Here is a 25224-nt window from a genome sequence, read left to right as displayed (position 1 = left end):
TATTTGGAATTAATACAGATATACTGGTACTAACAAATAATGTTTAACATTTATTTTCTATTGGAGCCATTTCCTAACTGAATCATAAAATTATTAGACCAGAATTCATTTACTATCACATACTGATTAACTACCTCTTTTTACACTGCCATCATCTTTCATGTTACCCGTGATGTTGAACATGGGGAGCAATTAGTTTTTATTTTTATATTTTTGAGACAGGATCTTGCTATACAGTTCAGCCTGGCCTTAAACTCACTATGGTAGCTCAGACTGGCCTCAAACTTTCAGTGGTCTTTCTGCCTCATACTCTTTTGAGTGTTAGGATTATAGGGATGAACCACCATGCCCAGCTAGGAGAATTTTTTTTTGTACCGGGAATCGAACTCAGGACCTTACACTTGCCAGGCAGGCGTGGTGCCACTGAGCTAAATCCCTGGCCCATGGGAAAATTTTTAATGGACAAAATTTTCAGAAAGATTTGTTTCTGGATTCCTTATTTTTTAAAATTCTGTATTCTGTACGTACTTTTTTATGTACTTTTTGCCACTGTTCTGGGCATCAGTTTAATAAATCATGCACTGAATTGAAAAAAAAAAGACTGCAGGACATGATGGCATAGGCCTGTAATCCTAGCACTTGGGAGACTGAGGCAGGAGGATTGCCATGAGTTTGAAGCCAGCCTGGGCTACATAGTGAATTCAAGGCCAGCTGGAACTACATAATGAGACCCTGTCTCAAAAACAAAACAAAAGATACTGGCAAACAGAATACAAAAAAAAATTACAAACCATGACCAAGTTGACTTCATCCCCAGGATACAAGGATGGCTCAACATACATAAATCAATAAATGGAATTGGTCATATAAAGAGAACAAAAAAGACATGATAATTTCAACACTCAGAAAAAGCCTTCAACAAAATCCAATATCTATTTATTATAAAAACTCTTATAACAACATGATGAAAGCCATTTATGACATACCTAATGCTAACATAACACTAAATGAGGAAAAACTGAAAGCTTTTCCACTAAAATTGAAAAGGTTGTCCACTTTCACCACTACTGTTCAATGTAGTACTCAAAACTTTATCCAAAGCTATCAGGCCAGACAAAGAAATAAAAGGGTTAAGTATAGGAAAGGACCCACCCTCCCTGCCCTGCTGCCACCCACAGCCTGTCACATTCTGTTGGAGAGGAAGAGAAAGGCCCTGCCCCACTGTCCGGGCAGCCTCATGCACTGTGTGGGAAAGGAAGAGAGTGGTCTAACTAGCAAATCCTATCTGGCTCTGCACCTTGGTTCTCCTCAGCACAGGGCTGCAGAGGTGACAACCAAAAGACTGACCTGACTGAGAAGAGGACAAATACCCCATGGGAGAATTTCATTCTAGGACTGAAGTGTTACCCTTCCACAGAGACTGGGTGAGAGACAGCCTTGGGAGACAGGCTTGGAGAAGGTGAGAGCTACACAGTGATCTCCTAAGGTCCCCTGAGAACCTCAAGCTCAGGCCAGGAAGATCATGGAACCTGTTTTCTGTGATGGGAGGCCAGTTTGGTGGGTGTAACCTTCAGAGGGGGTGGATCTAAAGGAGATGGCATTTAGTCCAGTAGTCTATCTCTAGAGCTCTAGCACCATTGCCTACATCCAGCAGAAACTAGTGATCTGATTTATTGTAGGTCACTATCTGGGTTGCCTAAGTATGTATACTAAAATCATAGACCTCTTTGCTTTAAGGGTGGTTTATGAGTGCTTCTTAGGGTTTTTTAGTATCCAGATTAAATGTAAACACTAAATATTACAAAACTGTTGTCGTTGATGTTACTAATACAGCCAAAGTAACCAGTTGTTGCTGTCAGTTACATTTTTTTCTGTATGGCATTACTTGGATTGCCCGAGGGACATAAACAATACTATACTATGGCACACTCCCCAACAACCAGGCACAGGGGCAAAAAACCCAGCATAGAAAACAAATTTTAAAAATAGAAACATGAGAAGACAAGGTAACAAAATGCCTCCAAAAACTCCCAGCTTCCCCAAAGCAGATCCTGGGGGTATTTAGAGAGAAGAAATCATAAACCACACTGCAGAAATGTCTGAAAGGGTATTAGTGGAGGTTACAAAACAGTTCAATAAGGTGCTTGGTGAATTCAAAGAAAATATAATTAAACAGATAATGACCTTAATGAAACAAATAATCAGCAAGCCTAGAGAAGACACTAGGAAAAATCTAGTGGAGCTAAAGTAAGGAATGCAAAACATGAATGCCCAGCATACTGTAGAAAAGAATGGGAGTCCATATAAACATTCTAGCTGAAATCCAGAAGATTAAAAATATGATTGAAAGTTCTAAATAAATATAATTCTGCACTGCAACTTCCATATCCACACCCTCACCTCAAATAAATAAATTCAAGAGAAAGTAAAAGGTTTAAAGGAATGTGCATTTTTTACTATAACTGTGTACTCATGTGGATTCTGGAAGGTGCTGTACAGCTTTTTTATTTGACTGTTTGGTTATAACAATGGGGTGCATAAATTAGAAACTTCTAAGTGCACTGGCTTTGGAAGAGATATATGTATAATATATTTATTCCGTCAGACTAAAAAATAAAGTATGAACTCTGACTTTCTTCCTCTAATTATAGAAAGTTAAATAATGTATTACCATGAAAAATATTTCTAATAAATAGAACATACCCCCCCCAATACGATTGAAAGTATGGGCAGCAGAAGTGACCAATGTGAGGACACTATCAGATCTAGATGACAGGGCTGAGGTTAGCGACCACTTAATGAAAGATACCTTAAAAACAAGAGAACCTGAAAAATGGATACAACCACTGCTAGATGACTGAAAGACCAATATAAGAATAATTAGAATGAAAATAATCAAAAGATAGCACAAAAGGGCATATAAAAACCTGTAAACAAACCAATAGTAGAAAATTTTCCAGACATGGAAAAAGAAATTAATATTGATATACAGATAAGTGAGGCATACAGAATCCCAAATAGTCATGCTCACGAAAAAACAAAAACAAACAAACAAACAAAAAACACCTCAGGCCAGGGATTTAGCTCAGTGGCACTGCACCTGCCTCACAAGCACAAGGTCCTGAGTTCAATCCCAGGCGGGAGAGAGGAGCCAAAAAACAAAACAAAAACCCAAAACTCCATGCCATATTGTCATGAAAATACCAGAAATCCAACACAAGAAAAGAATCTTCAAAGCTATTAGAGAAAAGCAATGAATCACCTATAAAGGAAAATATATCAAAATTACAGATTTCTCAACTCAAACCTTAAAGGAAAGGACAGCTTGGAATGAAGTGTTTCAAGCCCTTAAGAAAAACAACTCCCAACCCTCACTGATCTCTCCGGTAAAATTTCTTTCAAAATTGATGAAGAAATAACGTATTTCCATGATAAAAGAGACCCTAAAGAAAAGCATGACTACCAAAACAACACTCCAAAAAAATTCTCAAGGATATTCTAGAAAGAGACAATGAAGCCACCAATGTCAAAAATGTCCAGTACAAGTAATGCATCAGGTAGAGCTAGCAATTAAGCAGAAGGAAAAGAAAGCCATACAAAAACAGGTAAATAATACAATGACAGGAATAAGTGAATATCTAACAACTATTACTGTCAATGCTAATGGTCTCAATTCACCAATCAAAAGACTCAGATTAGCAGAATGGATCAAGAAATAAAATCCAAGGGCCGGGGATTTAGCTCAGTGGTGCTGCTGCCTGCCTTGCAAGCACAAGGTCCCGCGTTCTATCCCCGGTATCAAACATAAATTAATTAAATAAATAAATGAGGTAAAGAAGAATATTATATATTGCTTTAACAGAATTATTCAACAGGAAGAGATAACAATTGTAAACATATATGCACCAAATCACAGTGCACCTGGACATAAAACAACAAAGAATGGATAAATTATCAGATAAACATCAGTACAATTATAACGGAGTACCTCAATACTGCACTATTACAAATACACAGATAAACTAAACAAAAAAATCAAATATCAGTATTGAAACAAGACTTTGAACAAATGGACTTAATAGATATCTACAGTACTCCACCCAGCAAAAGAATATACATTTTTTTAGGCCGTACGTGCTACTTTCTCCAAAATAGACCGCATACTAATAAAACATGCTTAAGTAAATGCAAAACAATCAAAATTTTACCATGCATATCATCAGATCACAGTGCTGTGAAACTAAAAATCAATAGCAAAAGAAATGACAGAAACTTCACAAACGTATGGAAATAAACAACACACGCTTGAACAACAAATGGGTCACAAAAGAAATTAAGGAAGAAAAAGAGAGTTCCTATAATTAAATGAAAACTCCAGGACAACATATGAAAACTTAGCTCAGTGGTTCTGCCGCCTGCCTCGCAAGCACAAGGACCCGAGTTCGATCCCTGGTACCAAAAAAAAAAAAAAAAAAACCATATGAAAACTTATGGGACGGGCTGGGGATTTAGCTCAGTGGTTCCGGTGCCTGGCTCACAAGCGCAAGGTCCCGAGTTTGATCCCTGGTACCCCCCCCCCCCAAAAAATTAACTTAAGGGAGTGAAGTAAAAATTACATCATTCTGAAAAAGGAAACTGAGAAAGACATCAGAAAATGGAAAGATCCCCTGTTCCAGGATAGGCAGAACTAATACAATCAAAAGGGTCATACTCTGAAACTGATATATAGATGTAGAATGAAATCCCAATCAAATTACCAACAGAATTTCTCACAGACACAATAATATCTCTGTTCGTGAACACATCTGTTTGCAAACAATTCAGTTCGAAAACAGAAGCATTTGGCAAAATTTTGCTTCCATTCACGAACTCTGCCTCAGGTGACAAACATGAATGTGGTCTTCTTCCCCACATGAACACAAATGTGGCTATCTTACCCAGAATCATGGAATGAATTAAGTTCATGAACCAAGGAACCACTCTATAGAGAAAACAAAACAATCCTTAAAATTCATGTGGAGGGTTGGGGATTTAGCTCAGTGGTTCCGGGGCCTGCCTTGCAAGCACAAGGTCCTGAGTTCGATCCCCGGTACAAAAAAACAAAAAACAAAAACTTAAAATTTATGTGGAACCAGAAGAGACCCGGAATAACAAAAGCAATCCTGGGTAATAAAAATCAAAAAAGGACTTTGAGGAAGATGGCAGGGTGATAAGCAGCAACATATCAGCCTCTCCAAGACTCGAAATCCAGACACTGGAAAATAACAACTTGGGGAAGAAAAGGAGAGAAGTGGATCCCTAGGATGCAGGAAGAATCTGACAAGAAAATTGGAGATTGCAGAGAAATTGAAGGGACAAACCACAACAGAAAAAAGAAGGAGCAATCTTCACTTTCTCCCCAGCTGCTGGCTCATGACTCGTGAGAAGGGAAGACAAAATGTACAGACACAATGAAAGCAGGCAACTCCAGAGGCCTTCAAAGAGAAACACACCAGTGGATGGATCACCGGATACTACAACAGCTGATAAGTGACTCCAGTCCAAGCATGGAGAAATTGCTTAGTCAGATGCCATTCTAGGAAGGGGCCAACTGAACCTGGGACTCATCATGGGTTGGCTTACTGGGTGAGGGACAACCACAGGAGATGTCAATGGTCAGGGAGTGTGATCAGGCCAGCAAAAGACACCTAGAGTGTTACAAGCTAAATGACTCAGGCCTCAACCCCATGATCAGAGGCCAGGTTCAGCCTGAATTTTTGTGGATTTGAAGTCCCAGAACTGGCACCTTGACCTAATGCTATTGCTGGCTTGCTGGTAATTATTCAGCATGGATCTGGGCTCTGACTGCCTCCTTTGTATACCAACAATACCAGAGTCACGCCGAGAATTGGACACTACCACAAAACTGTAGATCCCAGAAGATACCCACAGGCCTGAAATCACTTTTGGGTTTTTTGTTTTTTGATGATGTTTTTGTTTTTTTCAAGTGTAAACATTGTTTTTGGTTTTGATCTTCTTCTTCTTCTTCTTCCTTCCCCTCCTTCCCTTCTCTCCTGTCTTCTTCACCAGTTTCCTGGGGCTTGGGTAATCTTCCTTTGTCATTCAGCCTTGTTTTCAATCTCTTGTTCTTTTCTCTATTTTTTCTTCTTCTCCCATTTAAATTTTCTCCCCTTAATTCCCTGTTTTTACCTCTATATAATTTCTTTTCTTCCTCTTTTTGCTTTTATCTTCTATTTCCTGCCAGTTTTTTGTCCTACCTTTACTTAATTCTATAGACATCCTTCTATACCCAATAAGATCCTTTGTACCACTTCTCTCTCCTCCTTCTCATGTGAGTTTAAGGTTTCAAAGTTTTCCTTTTGCATTTTCCCCATTCCCAAACCCTGATTTATTTATTTTTTTGGTACCGAGGATCGAACTTGGATCCTTGCACTTGCGCAGCAGGCAGTGAAACCACTGAGCTAAATCCCCAGCTGCTCCAAACCCTAAATTTTTAATACCATAATCATAGAGCTGTGTTAATCTTTTGATAATGAACTCTGTAAAATTACTGTTGAATTCTTTTCTACCATTAGTAGAGCTATAGCTGCTGCATTTAGTACATATTAGCTGCAAGTCAATAGCTGGGTTGCCTTAATGTTTACATCATAATTGATGGCTTTTTCTTTAGAATTAAAGGTGGTACATAATTGGTTCTTACGGTATGTTCATATCTGATCTGTCTTAGAAAATACTACTATAGCTGTTTTGCTTATTAACAAGGTCACATAATTGTCACTTTTTCTCTGTAAGCTATCACTCAGATTGCCTTTATGACATTGAAAATACTAGAGTATATTCCCAGAGAACCTGGTTACTGGGCTAACTACACTGCATCTGTCCCACCCAAAATAACCAAGGTGGTCAAATCTTGGGGCTGTAGCAAAAGATTATAATTAACCACACCCAAAGCAAATTGAATCAATGTGAGGACAGAATTTCGGAAAAGGAAGACAATGATGCCTTCAAAGACACCCTAAAAACAACAAAATAAAATGAAAAATTAATCCAACACTTGCTAAATGATGCAAAGACTTATTTACGAATAACTGGAATGAGTGAAAAATCATAAGACAATACAAATGGCATAAAAAACTTGTTCACAAAAATAATGGCAGAAAATTTCCCAAATATAAGCAAAGAAATACATATACAGATAAGAGAGGCATATAGAACCCCAAACAGCTATGACCAAAAGAGAAGCTCTCCAGACCACATTACACTTAAAGTTCCAGAAATCCATCACAGGAGCAAAATCTTAAAAGCAAATACAAAGGTAAGCCCATTAGAATCACAGCAGACTTCTCTATACAACCTTAGAAGTCCAGGAAGGCTCAGAGTAAAGTGTTTCAAGCCCTGAAAGATAACAACTTCCAACACCTACTTATGTATCCTACAAACTTTCCTTTAAAATTGATGGAGAATTAAGGTATTTTTAAGACAAGAAGCGCCTCAAGAAATTCATGACCACCAAATAGCATTACAAAAAATTCTCAAGGATATCCTAGAAAGAGACAATGAAGCCAACAATATCAATAAGTCAAAAAGAATCAACATACCTGGCAGGATGAGCAGCTAAGCAAAAGGGAAAAGATGAGGAAATCAGCAACAGGAAAATAATGCGATAAGGAGAGTAAGTCAATACTTCTCAGTAATAACTCTTAATGTGAATGGTCTCAATTCCCCAATCAAAAGACACAGATTGGCAGAATGATTCAAGAAAGAAAACCTAACAACATGCAGCATACAAAAAATACATTTAGGGCCGGGGATTTAGCTCAGTGGCTCTGCCGCCTGCCTCGCAAGCGCAAGGTCCCGAGTTCAATCCCCAGTACCAAAAAAATCCCAAAAAACCAACCCCACATTTAATTCAAAAAGATACTCACAGATTAAAAATCAAAGGATAGAAAACAATATTCTATGCAATAGGAACCCAGAAAAAAGTGGAAGTTGCTATCCTAAATTCAGACTAAGTGAATTTCAAGCTAAAACTGATCAGAAGAGACAAAGAAGGTCACTACATATTAGTTAAGGGAATAATTGAACAGGAAGAGTTAACAATTATAAACAAATATGCATCAAATACTGGCACACCCAACTTCATAAAACAAATACTAATAGACATGAAAAATCAGATAAGCACCAATCTTCCCTTAAGAGGTAAAGACACCATACCTCAGTATTATATACATACCCATGTTTATAGCAGCACAATTCATAATAACTAAATCTTGGAAACAGCCTATATGTCCATCAAGAGATGAATGGATTAAAAATGTGGTATTTATGCATGCACAATGGAGTACTACTCTGACATAAAGAAGGATAAACTTGAGTGATTTGTGGGAAAATGGATGGACCTTTAGACTATAATGTTAAGTAAAGTAACTCAGATATGCAAGCTTAAATATCGCATAGTTTCTCTTATATGAAAAAAATATATATGTGGAAATAAAATACAGATAACAGAAGAAAAATAAAGGAAAAAAAGATACTGAAATCCAGCATGGACAATGTATCTAAAAGTGTACTCTGACTTAGTACATTTGTCTTACATGTTTTATGTGTTCTTTGGCCTATTAATCTGGTTTTCAATCTGTATACATAATTAACTTTATAAGGTCTTATAAGGTAAATGAATCTGATGCTGGAAAAATAAAAGGCAGGTGGAAGGAGGGGGTAAAAGAAAGGAACTGAAATGTGTCTACATTCATACCACCCTGAATGCACCCAATCTTGTCTGAAATGTGTTATGTACATATACTATTTACCTACAGTGAATGTAATCATTACATACTGCAATTATGTACTAATAAAAGTCAAAAACCGAAAAAAAAAAATCAAAGCAAGAGGCATCACAATCCTAGATTTGAAGTTATACTACAACACTTCTGTCATTAAAACAGTATAGTACTGTAACAAAAACAGGTATGTACACCAATGAAACAGAATAGAGGAAGCAGAAACAATTCCAGGCACATTCAGCTATTTGATCTTTGACAAAGAAGCCAAAAATATACACTGCAGGAAAGACAGCCTCTTTTATAAACAGTGCTTGGATAGATATCCACATGCAGAACATTGAGTCTAGACCCATATATCTCACCATGTACTAAACTAAAATTAAAATGGATCAAAGATCTAAATGTTAAAACAGAAACACTTAATCTGTTGGATGATAAAAGAGGTAAAACTCTTGAAGTCATAGGTGTATGCAAGGACTTTCTGAAGAGAACTCCAATGGCACAAGAAATAACATCAAATGTTATCATACAAATAGGATCATATCAAACTAAAAAGCTTCTGCAGAGCAAAAGACTAAACCAACAGAGTAAAGAGGTAACCTACAGCTGGGCATGGTGGTGCACCCTACAGTCCCAGCATTTGGGAGGCTGAGGTAGGAGGATCACTGGGAGTTTTAGGCCAGCCTGAACTACACAGCAAGACACTGTCTCAAAAATAAAAACAAAAACAAAACAAAAGACCATCAAGAGGCAATTTACAGAATGGGGAAAAAATGTGCCAGCTATTCCTCAGACAGAGGACTAACATCTAGAATATATAAACAACTCAAAAAAAGTAGACTCCCCCAAATAAAAGCCCCAATCAAAAATGGGCAACAGAAACAAAGAGACATCTCTCAGAAGTACAAATGGCCAATAAATATATGTAAAAATGTTCAACATTGCTGACCATTAGAGAAATGCAAATAAAAGGTACAATGAGACACCATCTTATCCCACATAGAATGGCTATTATCAAAAAAGCAAATAACAAATGTTGGTAAAGATGTGGGAAAAAAAGGAACTCTTCTACATTGCTGTTGTAAGTATAATCTAGTACAATCACGATGGAAATCCGTTTGAAGATTCCTGAAGAAAACTAAAATAGAAATTCCATTTGACCTAGCTATCCTCTTCCTAGCTATGTTCCCAAAAGAGTTAAAATTATATTAGAGGGATACATACATATTCATGTTTATAGGAGCACAATTTATAGTAACTAGATCTTGCAAACAGTGTATATGTCCATCAACAGATGAATGGACAAAGAAAAGGTGTTATTTACACACAACGGAGTACTACTCTGCCATAAAGAAAGATAAACTTCAGGCATTTGTAGGCAAATGGTAACACTTGAGAACACAAGGTTAAACAAAATAAATCTGACACACAAGCTTAAATATTGCATGTTTTCTCTTATATGAGAAACTCAAAATATGCATATAGAAATAAAGAGCACTCCCCCCCAAAAAAAGAAATAAAGAGCAAAGTAGAAGATAAATAGAAAGCAGGAACAAGTCCAAATAATTACCCAAATTATCTATTGTTTCAAAAACATTTCATATATATGCTAATTTGTTTCATTTATACTACTAGATTCTCTTAGTTCATTAAAGAGAAAGTTCTGTGCTGTTATTTGTTTCTTGTTTGTTACAAGAGTCTTTTTTGTCTATGACTTCTACTCTGAACAACATTTTGGCCATTCTTTTAAGATTATGATATACACTGCATTAACTGTCATTGTCTAATTATTTTGTTATGAAATTTTTTCTTCATAGAATTAAAACAGAAATTTTATATATTTTCTTCACTATTATCTACTCATATTACATTAAAAGTAAGAAAAATAAAATTTAAAAAAAAATTATAGGAGGACTGGGGATTTAGCTCAGTGGTTCCTCCACCTGCCTCACAAGTGCAAGGTCCCGAGTTTGATCCCCAGCACCAAAAAAAAAAAAAAAATATAGGAAAGGAAGAAGTTAAACTATCCCCATTTGCAGAGGACATGATCTCTGTTCATAGAAAATGCAAAAAAGCCAGGGATGTAGCTCAGTGGTGCCGTGCCTATCTGGCAAGTGTAAGGTCCTGAGTTCAATCCCTGGTACTGGAAAAAAAATGCAAAAAATTCCATCATATGACTCCCAAAACTAAGAAAGATATTCAGCAAAGTAGAGGGTACAAAACCAGCACTCAAAAACCAACAGCATGCCTAACCAGGCCTGGTAGCACACATGAGCCGCCCCAAGTTTGAGGTCAGCCTAGGCTACATAGTGAGTTCAACGCCAACCTGAATTACATTGCAAGACCCTGTTTTAAAATAAACAAACAAACCAAAAATGGGCCGGGGATTTAGCTCCATGGTGCCGCCACCTGCCTTACAAGCGTAAGGTCCTGAGTTTGATCCCCAGTACCAAAACAAAACAAAACTGAACAATATCCCTGTACACCAACAATGAACACACTGAGAAAGAAATCAAGAAAACGGTATTACTCAAAATAGCTTCAAAAAGTTAAATACCTAGGTATTAACTTAATGAAAGACATGAAAGACCTCTACAATGAAAACTATAGTATTCTGAAAGAAGAGATCAAATAGGATATCAGAACATTGAAAGGCATCCTCTGTTCCTGGACAGGCAAAACTAATATTGTCAAACTGGTCATAATGCCAAAACTGACAAACAGATTTAATTCAATCCCAACCAAAATACCAATCACATTTTTCACATAACTAAAAAAAAAATTCTGAAATTTACACGGACTCAAAAGAGGCCTAGAATAGCAAAATTCTGCGGAAAAAGAGCAAAGCAGGAGACATCACAATTCCAGATCTCAAGCTATACTACAAAAAAAGCTACAGTGGTAAAAACAGCATGGTAACAGCAGAAAAGTGGACATATGAATTAATGGAACAGAACAGAGGATGCGGAAACAACCCTAGGTATACTCAGACATTTGTTCTTTGACTAACCAGTCAAAAACATGCTAGAGAAAAAGTAGCCTCTTTAACAAATGGTGCAGGGATAACTGGTTGTCCACGTGCAAAAGATTGAATCTAGACCCATATCTCTCAGCATGCACTAAAATAAAAGGAAATGGATCAAAGACCTTGATATTAAGACACAAACAATTTGCTGGAAGATAAGTAGGTAAAACTCAAAACTGGGCAATTGAAATGAATAGAAGATGTACAAATGGCCAGCAAATACATGAAAAAATGTTCATCATCTTTGGCCATGAGGAAAAAGCAAATTTTCCAGAACACTGGGATCCCATCTTACTCCAGAGAGAACAGCTATCATAAAAATATTGAAAAAACAACAAATGCTGGTGAGGCTGCAGGGAAAAAGGAACACTTTTACATTGTTGGTAGAATGTACATTAGTACAATCACTATGGAAATCATTATGGAGATTTCTAAAAAAACCCTAAAACTAGAAATTCCATTTGATTCAGCTATTCCCCTTCTAGGCTATCTTCCCCCAAAAGTTAAAAACATTATATTATAGTGATACATGCACACCTATGTTTATAGCAGCACAACTCATAATAGCTAAATCTCTCTCTTTTTTTTTTTTTTGAGACAGGTCTCAATATGTAGTTCAGGCTGGACTTGAACTCACTATGTAGTCTAGCCTAGTCTCAAACTCATGGCAATCCTCATGTCTCAGCCTCCCAAATGCTGGGATCACAGCATGCATCACTGCATCTGACCAATAGTTAAATCTTGGAAACAGCCTATAGGTCTTTATCAACAGAGGAATGGATAAAGAAAATGTGGTATTTATACATAATGGAGTACTACTCTGCCATACAGAATGATAAACTTGAATCATTTGTAGGAAAATGGATACACCTTGAGACCATAACGCTTAGTGAAACAAATCAGACACAGAAGCTTAAATACCACATGGTTTCTCTTACATGGAAAACCCAAAGTATAAATAATTTAAAGAGCAAAATAAAAGACAGATAAGCTGAAACAGGGAGCTAGACGATAGACCTTTTGCAAATTGGAAGGAGACCTATCTAGGGATGAGGGAAGGGTGAGGAAGGAGGGGAAGAGAAGAAGTAAAAAGTATTAACATGTGATATGTATGTGTACCAACTCCCCAAATGAAAGTATCCAGTATGTACTGCAAACTTGTACTAATAAAAAACAGTAAGGTACTGACACAATAATAGACATGATTATCAATGGAATAGAGCTGAGGTTGTGTAAAGAACCCCAGGCATGTTCAGCCATGGGATTTTTTTTTTTTTTGATTTTTTGATACAGTGTCTTTGTATGTAGCCTGGGTTGGCCTGGAACTCCTGGCAATTCTCCTGCCTCTGCCTCTTTGTGTTGGGATTATAGCTGTGCACCACCACAACTGGCAATCATGTGATTTGTTGACAAAGAGGCCAAAACCATGCTTTAGAAAAGATGGCCTCTTTAACAAACAGTACCCAAAAAACTGGTTATCTACATACAGAAGCGCAGCACGGTGGCGCATGCCTGTAATCCCAGCACTCTGGAGGCTGAGGTGAGGACTGCCGTTGAGTTCAAGGCCACTTTGGGCTACATAGTGAGTTCAAGGCCAGCCTGAAGTACAAGAGACCCTGTCTCAAACAAACAAACAAAAAAACCCCAACAAAACCAAAAACAAAAAAAAACTACACAGAAGAGTATGTATAGGCCCATATCTCTCACCTTGCACTATAATCAAATAAAATACATCAAAGACCTAGATATAGGGCCAGGGATTTAGTTCAGCAGTTCAGCCGCCTGCTTTGCAAGCGCAAGGTACCGAGTTCAATCTCCGGTACAAAAAAAAAAAAATGATCTAGATATAAAAACAAGCATTGAAAATACTAGAAAATAAAACTGAAAAAACTCTTGAAGACATAGGCAAGGACTTTCTGAACAGATCTCCAATTGTGGGATTATATTACATTAGAAGCTTGTGCACAACAATCAACAGGGTGAAGAAACCACCCTCAGAATTGGGAAAATTTTGAAGAACTAAACAAAAAAAAAGAGAGACAGAAGAGACACCCCTCCCACATAAAAGACCTAATATTTAAAAAGGCAATTGAAATACATATACACTCTCAAAAGAAGGAATGCAGTGGCCAAAAGTACATGAAAAAATGTTTAGCATCTTTGGTCATTCAAGAAATGCAAATAAATCAACACATATCTCATCTTACTGCAGAACTCAATTATAGCTATAATTATAAAATTATAAGTATAAAATTATAGCTATCATAAAGAACTCAAAAAGCAACAAATGCTAGAGAGCCTGTGGGGATAAAGAAACCCTTCTACATTGCATGTGGGAATATAAACTAGTATTACCATTATGGAAATCAGCATTGGGATTCCTCAAAATACTAAAAATAAAAATTCTGTTTGACCCAGATATGACTCTTCTGGGTGTTATCCTGAGTTAAGACATCTTATAACAACACTTGCATACCCATGTTTACAGCAGTACAGTTCATACTAGCTAAATTTTGAATGCAGCCTGTATTCCCATGAACAGATGAATGGATAAAGAAAATTTGAGATATACATATGTATACCTACACCTATCTATATCAGTACTATTCAACAATAAAGACTGATAAATCTGAGTCATTTGTAGAAAACAGATGCATCTCCGACTATGCTAAGTGAAATAAACTAGACACAGGGCTGGGGATTTAGCTCAGTGGTTCTGGCGCCTGCCTCACAAGCGCAAGGTCCGGAGTTCGATCCCCAGTACCAAAAAAAAAAAAGAAAGAAATTAGACACAGAATGTTAACTGTCACATGGTTTCTCTTATGTGAAAAATCCACAATATAAATAATTTAAAGAAAATAAAAGAGAGATGGCAGGAAACAGGGAAGTAGACTTTGTTGAGATGGGAAGGAAATCTGAAGATGGGGGAAGAGGAAAGGGCCAGGAGGAACAGTGAAAGTAAAAGTGATTAAGATATAATATTACCAATTCCCCAGGATGAATGTAGTCATTATATATTGCAAAGATATACCAATAAAAAAAGAACTCAATGTGACTGAGTAAGCTGAAAAATGAAACTTTTTATACTTAGAGCTGGGAAACTGCTTCCAGGAAGAAGCAATGTTTAAACAGACCCAGAAGAGGAGTTGAGTGAGTCTAGGTGAATGGACAAAGGAAGCCATTCAGGGATTGAGCAGTAAAAACAAAGATTCAGAAGAGAGATAGCTCTTGGGAGTCTGGGCAAACTGAGAACAGTTCTGGGGGAGATTAGAAAGAAGAGACATTTGCATAATAAATTGTGTGTTCACTTCAGCAGTACATATACTAAAATTGTATAATAAATGGTGACAATAATAATCCTTAGGTTGCAAGGATAGAAAAGACACTGTAAAAACATTTAATATATACCTTGGTGTTCAAGAAGTAGCAGTGATTACTAGTATGACCATTATTGTAATCATGAGAGCACCTAGAAAGCTTTGCAGTTTTTGTAACTGAAGACAAACAATCAGAAGGCACATCAACCATTGCTTCATGAAGAAACAAAGCATAAAATTACACCAGCTCTTGGGCAGATTTAAAGTCTGGTTATTCATGTACTACCACCATGATTTCTGCCACCACAAAGTACTGCAACTTAATGTTTTTCTTTAAATCAACTCCTTTTATTTAACTGGACTCAATCTAAAAATTATAGCTGTAAAATGGTGGGTTAGCTGTGATTTTTTTTCTCATAAGCATTAACCATTAAATTTCTTATATGCATTAACCATAATTAACCATTAAATTCATCCCTTTCATCATACTAAATCACAGTCTAAAACGGCTTTCCATTGTTCTACTTCTGTACCCTTTGGAAGATGTCATGAAATTTGTGGGTTTGCTGAATTTTCTTCCTACTGGCCATTTTTACTTACAAAGGTTTGCAGAGCACATAACCGAAACAAACCAAATAACAAAATTCATTCCAATAATATACAAGTCTTAGGTCAGTGATTGTTATCACTGAAAGCTCTAAAAGGTTCACCAACATCCGGCTGCAGCATATGTGCCATAGGTTTGCCACCACTGTCCTACGCTGTCTAAAACTAAACAATCAACCCAGCAATTTATTTAACCTTGCCACATCTATATGCTCTGTCACAAATGAAAATGAGACTAGGAATAAAGGCCCATCTTGTGCTCTAGCCTGCAGAACAAAATCAAGGAGGGCAGGGATCTAGTAATAGGTTTTGTTCTGAAGTACTAATATTCAGTCAAATGAAAAGCAGGAACACAAGCAAGTCATTCAAGCGAAAAATTGCCACCTTCAAGATAGAACATTCCTCTGAAAAAGCAAACCACAATCAATTATTAACCAATACCTTTCAAGTCTGTGCTAAAATTAAGTTCTCTATCACAAAAAGTCACCAACCACAACCAAGAGAACAAACTTCACTGACAACTTCAAGAAACACTTTATATATGCAATTTTGGAGCCAGTCTTACATTCACTATATTAAGAGCCACACTTTAAGTCATTCCTACAACTCACTCTCTTAGGATCACTGACCTAAAAACGAAATCCTGTAGCCAAAGTATACAGGCCATTATGAAGAATATGAAAAGGCCAGAGTTTGTTTATAATCCAGCACAAGGAATAAGATTTATTGGGCTGGGGATTTAGTTCAATGGCACCATGCTTGCAAGGGCAAGGTCCTGAGTTCAATCCCAGGTACCAAAAAATAAAATAAAATAAAGGAATAAGATTTATATATTCCACACTGGGCATGGCGGCCCTTGCCTGTAATCCCAGCACTCAGGAGACTGAAGCAGGAGGATCACTGCAAATTCAAGGCCAGCCTGGGGTACACAGTGAGACTTTGTCTCAAAAGTTAAAAATAAAGATTTATACATTCCCCAAACAGTGACTTTCAGGACTGAAGAGGACTGCTCAGAATTTTACATTATGAGAAACTTCAAATATATGCCAGAGTTGAAATAATTTTACAGCAAACATCTGAATACTCACCACTGAGAGTCTACCATTTTTTACTGTAGTTGATTCATCACATACTCATCCATCATCCAAATCACCTTACTTTTTCAGTGAACTGCTGGGGTTTTTATTTATTTTGTGAGAGACAAGATCTCACTATGTTGCCTAGGCTAAGCTCAAATTCCAAGACAAAAGTGATCCTCCTGCCTCAGCCTCTGCAGTAGCCGGAATTGAAAGCCTATGCCCCTGTGCCTGGCTACTGCTGGAATTTTTTAAATGATACTTGTGTAGAGTATGAATATCAGAAAGTGGCTTCTCAAAAATCTTGACTGATGAGGTGTATGAACAAAAAAGTATGGAAACCACAAACCCATACTGTGTTCATCTCCCTTGCTAACCTACAATCAAAATGTATTGAAAGCTCACAAATGGCCATCTTAGATCTCCATACCCCTGTCCATTATTTGCACTAGGCTTAGCTCTCTTGGTGGCTCAGCATCAATCTATGAAACCTCTCTCAATTTTCACCCACTCAACTAGAATTAACAATGTCCCCTATAGGGACCACATTCTTTACCATTTGCAATCACCACATAATATCTGCTCTATGTTGTCTCTTTTACTAAACCCTGACCTCAAGGGTAGGAATCCCCTTATTTACCTCTGAATCCTCAGCAACCAGTACAGCACTTAGCCTATAGTGAGCACTCAGTAAAGGAAAGGTATCAATGAACGGTGTAAATGTGTGTCTTTACCCAGGAGCCTAGGAAGAGTTTAGTCGAGTATGGAGATGATCTAGTCACAGTGGCACTTTGGAAAAATTCATCTTAGAGCAGTGTTGTTAAGAGTATGAGCTTTGGAGCCAGACTGCATGGGCAGAGATCCCAGAATCCCAGCTCTGTCACTTACTGCTGAGTGACTCTGGGCAAATTTCTAAAGCTCCTGGGCCTGAATTTCTTCATTGGAAAATAGGGATCATATTGCTTCACAGGGGATTATGAGGACATAGTGAAACACTAATTAAAAAAAAACAAACAGAAAACCCACAAGCACACAGGCCAGGGGGATGTGGCTCAAGGGTAGAGCACTTGCCTAGCATGCTTGAGGCCCTAGGTTTGATCCTCAGTGCCACCAAAACACACACACACAGTGTTCCATCAACAAGGTAAATAAGGTAAAGTCCTTAAAGCACAGGTAATAGCAGTGAAAATAAAGTGGAAAGAATGGCCATGAATGAAGAATCTACTTTAAAATGTTCAGTCAGGAGGGTAAGCAAGTGGGTTTCTGTTATATTTTGTCTTATGTGTAAGTTAGCTCATTACTAGATTTCTTTTCGTAGAGCTGGGGATCAAATCCAGGGCTTCATGCATGGTAGGCACATCCCCTACTAGTGAGCTACATCCCCAGCCCACGACTGGATTTTTAAATTAAAGCAGTTATAATCTATCCAGTCTAAGCACTGATTTGACGCTAGGCACTAAGAGTCTAGCACATTGGGACTCTGGCCACAAGCTCTGTAACTACTGCAAGCTTCTCTATGTAAGTCTTTCAGTCTCTCAGCTGAGATTTCATTTCTCCTTATTACTCCACAAGATACCATTTATTTAGTTTGTGTCCCAGTCCTCTGTCCTGTGAGGATATCCCCAAGAACCTTGGTTGGGGAATGGGTCTGCAGTTTCATCCTACCCAACCCTGTACCACTTTTTCTTCTTCTTGCCCACCTCCTTACTTCTCAAGCCTTACTATTCCCTACACGTAGGAACTTGAAACCTAAGAGTATGGGAAAGGAACAGAGCAGTTGCAATGGTGCCAACAACTGGGGATGCAGCCAAGTCCCCAGGCCCCATATGCAGCTACCCAACTACATGCCAATTGGATTTAACTGCCATGGGGCCTTACACACTTGATATTCCTTTTTGGTTCTGTTCATTTTCTTCCTCCCTCTTAGAGCAACCTTCTCCAAACCCAACCTCTTCAAATCCAACCCATCCTTGAAGACCCAGGTGGGGTCTGACTTCTCCAAGGAAGTCTCCCCTGACCATTTTGGTCCATAGATATCTCCCACACACATACATAAACAAACCGGTACTGTACTTACTGTCTGTACCAAAAGCATAGTCATTGTACACATCTGTATGATTAAATGTTCCATGTGTATGTATTTGATTTCCCACAGGGAGGAACAATGTCTCATATCTTTCAAACTCCTTAACTCAATGGGTTAATACATGCTGAAGAGTGATTGAATCAGTGGGTGTTTTTGTTTGTTCATTTCAGGCTAAGGCAGGAGATAAGACGTATGTTGACATGAGAAAGGCTGAATGAGTAAAAAGTATCAGTAGGTTAAAATGAGAAAAAAATATAGAAGAAAGGTATTCAATTAACATCTGTTTAACAGATTCGTTGTGAAATTGGAAAAAGATAGGAGAGATGTCAACTAGAAAAAGGAGGGAAAAGGTATTATCAGTTTGAGAGAATACAGGAGAAAGCTGAGGCTACAAAAGAAATTATGCTAAAACCTAGAAATAGGCCAAATAGATAAGTGAAGGTAAAGGGAGCTATTGGGATGACTCGGATAGAGATGTGGTCAGGTAGGTGAGTAAATCGGTAGGAGGGGTATGAACCCAGGAGAGGGGTAGGTAGATTACAATGGTTGAGGGTAATTAGCCAGGTAGGTCGGCTGGTTGGGTAATGAGTAAATAGGAGGCAGGTAAATGAGTGGTTTGTAGGTTAAGTGGGTAGATGGTTAGGTGTTTAGTTGGTAGGTAATAGGTGTGGGGCATATAATTTAAAATCGGGCGCCTCCCTCACCTTGACCCGGAAGCGGATGAGTGCTAGCCTCACGCAGTGGCTCAGGCAAGCTGGTGGCAGGAACCAGGCCCGTGGTGGAGGGGTGCCCTTGTTGCCCACGTGTCCCACGATCAGTTGCGCTGTCTGCCGCTCGGCCTGGCACCGACGGCCCCACTCGGCCAGTCGGTCTTTGCCCAAGCCGCCGGGGAACATGACCACCAGCTCCAGGCCGTCGCCGCCGGGATAGGCACAGGCCTGGCACAGCGCTGACAAGTAGCCCAGCATGGCATTCCACTGGCCACCACACACCCAGTCCGTCTGATAGCCACCATAAAGCCGCGGTAGCGCCGAGCCCGCGTCTACCAGCACCCGGGCCCCGGGCAGCGGAGGGGGCGGCGGCGGCGGCAGCGGAGGGTGTAGCCCGGGCTGCGACTGGCCATGGTGGTGGAAGTGGTGAGCAGGGTGATGGTGTCGAGTTGGTCCCGCGCCCCCGGAATAGGCACCCAAGGCAGCGGCTGGGAACGGCGGCTGCAGGGCAGCGGAACCCCTGGCGGCGCGTGGGGCCCCAGGCGCTAGAGCTGCTGTCGGTGGTAGCTGGCGATGCAGGTGCTGCTGATAGTGGCGGTGCTGCTGTTGCTGGCGCGAAACAGTGCGCGCGAGTTTGAGAAGGTCCACGGGCACCACGGCCCCAGGACAGCGCTTCTCCAGGAACTCTTGAAAGCCCTGGACGCCCATGCTTCTTCAGCGGGCAGACGAGACAGCGGCTGCGCGAGCAGGTTGGGTGGCGATCTGGGCGCGAAGCTGGGGGAGGACGCGTGCGCACTCCGCAGGGGGCGAGGGGGGCGGGAAAAGGATTCCCGAGGGGAGGGGTGCGGGAGCCAGGGAACGAGGGTGGGGAGAGGAGACCACAGATTGGATTTGGGTGGAGAGGAGGGGTGAAGCAGACCGGACTCAGGAGAGGCTGGGAGGATAAAAGCGATGTCGGGCTCTAATTGCTTCTCGTCTTCTCCTCTCCTGCGGCTTTTCTTCACCGCTTCAAAAAGAGTGAAGCCTCTTCCTTCCACCTCCAGGAGCCATGTTGCCTCTTCTCTATGATACACGCTTTCTAGCTGGGAGCAGGAGCGGGAATGGGGCGGGGCGGATGGGCATCCTGGGAGTTGTAGTCTTCCCCCTTATGGCCTTAGGATGCAGTCAGGGAATGAGGCTACCAAGACTGTTGGGCCTTGTGGTTCACGGGGGTCATAAGAGGCAGAGCGTGAAAATCTGTGTTTAAGATTTGTGCTCTAATTCTTTGCATGGCACCGACTTGCCTCAAGCTATTTACTGCCATTCCCAGGAAAAAGTTTTGGAGGAAGGAATGATGCATCATGGGAAAGGAAATAAGAGTGGACTGATCGAATTTGATCAGCCAGAGTGAGCTGAAATTCCCAGAAGAATTTTACCTTTAATGGAAAAAATATAGCTATTTATTTATTTATTTATTTATTATGGGGGGGGCGGCTTGAGATACGGTCTCGCTTTGTAATTCAGGTTGGTCTTGAATTCACTATGTAGCTCAGACTGCCCTCCAACTCACTTCAATCCTCAGCCTCCTGGGTGCTGGGATTACAGGCTAGCTACTGTAACTCTATGAAGAGTTGTTTGCACCCGTTAGGAATAGTGAAACTTCTACAAAGGAAGCTTATATCTGTGTCAGTTGTTATTTACTTTTTTGTTTCGGTTTTGTTTGGGTTTTCCACAAGAAACAGAATAACTTGATGTAGAAGATCTATGCTCAACACTAACAAATTTGCCAAATCAAGTTTAAGATAATCACAAATGAAATCAAATGACCATAAAATAAACCAAGGCACTTGTGACCAGCGGCTCAGAAGAACTGGGCACAGATGTTGACCACTAAAAATTCCCACCAGTGAGTAAAAGTGAGATAGTCCTAGAAGTGAGGTCAAGTGTGTCATGACAAAATTCTGAAAAGATTTCATTTGAAAGTTGCGAGCAGGCCATGTGGTACAGGTGTAATCCTTGCACTCTGGGAGGCCAAGTTCGAGCCCAGCCTGGAGAATTTAGCAAGAACCTGTCTCAAAATAAAAAATAAAAAAGGGCTGGATATGTAGCTCAGTATGAAAGCTCTGAGTTCAATGTCCAGTATTGGGGGCAGGGATCTGCAGTTACTGGGAGTCATATATTCATGGGCCTTCTTGATTTGGAGAATTCCCAGTCCCATATAAAAAACTTTACTGATTTGAAAACTAGCATTTATGAGGTTACCTGTTTACCTGTATATGCCTCCTAAAAACTCCTTGTTTTCTAATGTCCTCAAGTGTGATTATATCTCCTATAAATGCATTCCTATAAATGGAATGTATGGTAGAAGAGTCATGTGGAACAGTGTTGAAGTCAGCATGTTATTTCCTGTTGGAGCTCTGATCCAGAGGACCTTGAACATAATGCCACGGAGAATGAGCCAAGTCCTTAGGTAGAATGCTAAGAAATTAGAAGCTACAGGGCCAGGGATTTAGCCCAGTGGTGCTGCGCCTGCCTTCCAAGCACAAGGTCCTGAGTTTGATCTCCAGTACCGCAAAAAAAAAAAAAAAAAAAACAAAGAAAGAAAAAGAAATTAGAAGCTATTTCCCAAGCTATTTCCTCTGGCAAATCTGAAGAGTCACAGAGCCTAATTTGAGCTGGGGATGTAGCTCAGTGGTAGAGTACTTGCCTAGCAAATGTAAGGCCCCGTGTTTGAGCCTTACCACAGAAAATACACATACACACAGAAACACACGCACAGACAGTGTTATGGCTTATGTCTAGATGTCTGCCCAAAGCCTCATGGGGTCATAGGTGGGGCTTTTTCAGAGGTGGCTGAATCTAGAGTGTGTGACGCTGGGATTGATTCATGGTACAGTGCTAGGATCAAGGGTACTAAGATTAAAAGTATGAGTGCTACCCACCCTAAGTAGCCTAGGTAAGATAGAAGGGACAGAAAGAGCTGTGGTTGTCCCTTGTTGCTTTGTTACCTTCTGCTTGCCATGAACTGTTTCTCCTCTGCAATGCCTGTCTGCCATGCCACCCTGCCTTGGAGCCAGCCAATTATGGACTGAAACCTCTGCAAACTGTGAGTTAAACAAACATTTCCTCCTTTAACCTGTGGATATTGGGTATTTTTGTCTCAGCAAAGAGAGAAGTAACTAACACACACATTTACACACAAAGAAGGCAAGCCAGGTGTGGTGGTATAACTGGCAGGGCAAAATGGAACTTTATTTTTTAATTTATTCTTATTGTTTTGTTTCTTGAGACAGGGTCTCACTATGTAGGTCAAATGTCTTTGAACTCACTATGTAGTCCCAGGCTGGCCTGGAACTCCTGGTGATCCTCCTGCTTCAGCCTCTAGAGTGCTGGGATTACAGGAATGTGCCACCATGTCTGGCCATAAAATGGAACTTTAAAAGAATTTTTTCCATTAGAGACAAGCCATTGGCCAAACTTCCTCAGGCCAAGAGCTTGATTCCCTTTCCATGGGGAAGGGAGGGAGCAGAATAGGGCTGGAAAAATAAATGTGAAGTTAATCCAGGCACAGTAGCAAACACCTATAATTCCAGCACCCGGGAGGCTGAGGCAGAAGGGTTGAAAGTTCAAGCACAGCCTGGGTAAATTAGGCAGGCTGCAGAACCACTGAGCTAAATCCCCAGCTCCAGCCTGGGTAAATTTAGGGATTTATGGAGACCCTATATTAAAATAAAGGTTGGGTTCAATCCCCAATACTACCCACCCCCCCCAAAAATTGGAGTTGTTGGGCCGGAGATTTAGCTCAGTGGTGCTGCCGCCTGCCTCGAAAGTACCAGGTCCCGAGTTTGATTCCCGGTACCAAAAAAAAAAAGTGGAGTTGTCTGTTTTCTCATATTCCCTCTCCTCTTTCTTACTATAAAAGGGCCTTACACACCTTGCTATAAAAGGACAGAGTGAGATGATGATTTGTAGCAACATGAGGTCCCTCCATCTCCTTTGGAGCTAGCTTTCAATAAGGACTTTTTCATGCCTCCTCCAAAAACCATGCTTCCTGTGTTTTTGTGAATCTGCAAGCAAATGGATTTGATAACAGTGATAACAGTGGTGTGTGCCTGTAGTACCAGAACTTTAAGGCTGAAGCACGAGGATAGCCAGTCAAGGCCAGCCTGGTCTACATAGTGAGACCCTACCTCAAATAAATAGATAAACAAAACCCACAATAAGCCTAACTTGACAATATTCTTGGAGCTTGTTATTAAAATTCTGAGCTAATCTTCTGAAACTAACAGCCAAGAAATTATTATCACTGAAAATCACATCTGGTGAATAGGTACCATAAAATTGATCAGCCAGAGTAGTGATTCTCAAATATGTTCCTGAACCACACATCAGGACCACCTGTGAACTGTTACAAATGTAACACTTCCTTCTTTTCATTCAACTATAAACACAACACCACCCTTATGATTATCCATGTTTAAACTTAGGAGGTTGCAATGCCCGAGGCTGCACCTGTGAGAGACAGAATGGGAGGCACCTAGATATAGAGGTATCTGACCCTTTGAATACTGGAAGCTTGAGTTATTGGGGGTTCCTCTTCCTCCTCTTTCCCTTTGGCCTTCTGTCTGTTCCTGCTGCTACCCTCCTGTGATTTTAAATACACGTAGCTATTTACTATTTACTACGAGGTGTACACTTGGCAATACTTTCCTTGTGCACAAGAACCTGGGCTATTTTGGGCCCATTAAGCTGTAACAACCCCAGACCTCCAGGATCAGAAACACTGTGTGGGGAGCCTGGAATATGTAGTTTAAGTAATGTCAAAGATAAATAAAGCCAGGGCCGAGGATTTAGCTCAGTGGCACTGTGCCTGCCTCAAAGGTGCTAGGTCCTGAGTTCGATCCCTGGTACCAAAAAAAAAAAAAAAAAAGATAAATAAAGCCAGATATAAGTTTAAGAACCACTACATTTGTAGGGCATACCTGAGGTCCAAAGTACAGACTGGAAATTATGAATAAATTGACTACCATGAGTTTTCTTTTTTCTTTCCCCTCCCTTTCTCCTCTACTATTCCTCCTTCCCTCTCTCCCGCCTTGCCTTTGTTTCCCTTTTCTGACAGGGTCTCTCTGTGTGGTCCAGGCTGACTTTGAGCTAGCTATGTAACTCGTGATCTTCCTGCCTCAGCCTCCCAAGTGCTGGGGCTACAGGTGTGTACTACCACACCTGGCTTCCCATAAGTTTTCTGGTTTGGACTTTTGTTTTATTGGTTTTTTGTTTTTCTGTAGTACTGAGGATTGAACCCAGGCCTTTTGCATTACATCCTCAGCCCTTTTCTATTTTTTATTTTGAGACAAGATCTTGCTAAGTTGCATAGGCTGAGCTCAAATTTATGATCCTCCTGCTCCAGCTTCTCAGAATTCTGGGATCATAGGTGTGGGCCATTGCATCTGACTCTCATGAATTATGTTATGTCCATAATTTCTATATTTTTGTATTCAGGTGGAAAGGGTGTAACCTCTTCTGGACCTAGTGACTGACTAAAAATGTGATCTCCCCTAAAGGAGAATTTTGACTGTAGTTAGTTATTTCTTTAGTACTATATATTAGATCTATTGATGGCAGTTAAGTTTATCAGAGGTTTC

At 39.8% G+C, this 25224-nt stretch overlaps 1 protein-coding gene and 1 long non-coding RNA gene across 5 annotated transcripts in view; one reads left to right on the top strand and one right to left on the bottom strand.

Annotated features, from left to right (window-relative positions):
• Positions 1–20688, bottom strand: part of Fam120c (family with sequence similarity 120 member C) — a 183886-nt gene extending 163198 nt beyond the window's left edge. For 3 of the 4 annotated variants that reach the window (XR_015442377.1, XM_004873525.4, XM_013068768.3), the window contains exon 1: positions 19598–20688. Coding sequence is in view for 3 of the 4 variants with exons in the window: in XM_004873525.4 (XP_004873582.1) it covers positions 19598–20311 (714 nt within the window). In the remaining variant the exon portion in view is untranslated. The remainder of the gene's footprint in view (positions 1–19597) is intronic. The other variant, XM_021251216.2, reaches the window with a different exon arrangement.
• LOC147824402 (uncharacterized) overlaps positions 20214–25224 on the top strand; it is a 153952-nt gene continuing 148941 nt past the window's right edge. Inside the window, exon 1 of the long non-coding RNA XR_015442380.1 lies at positions 20214–20352. This is a non-coding gene — a long non-coding RNA (uncharacterized LOC147824402). The remainder of the gene's footprint in view (positions 20353–25224) is intronic.

Source organism: Heterocephalus glaber, unplaced genomic scaffold (assembly GCF_053883595.1).
Source record: "Heterocephalus glaber isolate CG9 unplaced genomic scaffold, H.glaber_assembly_v1.0 deba00001545, whole genome shotgun sequence".
Classification (NCBI taxonomy): domain Eukaryota; kingdom Metazoa; phylum Chordata; class Mammalia; order Rodentia; family Bathyergidae; genus Heterocephalus; species Heterocephalus glaber.
This window is presented reverse-complemented; position numbering and strand designations above follow the sequence as displayed.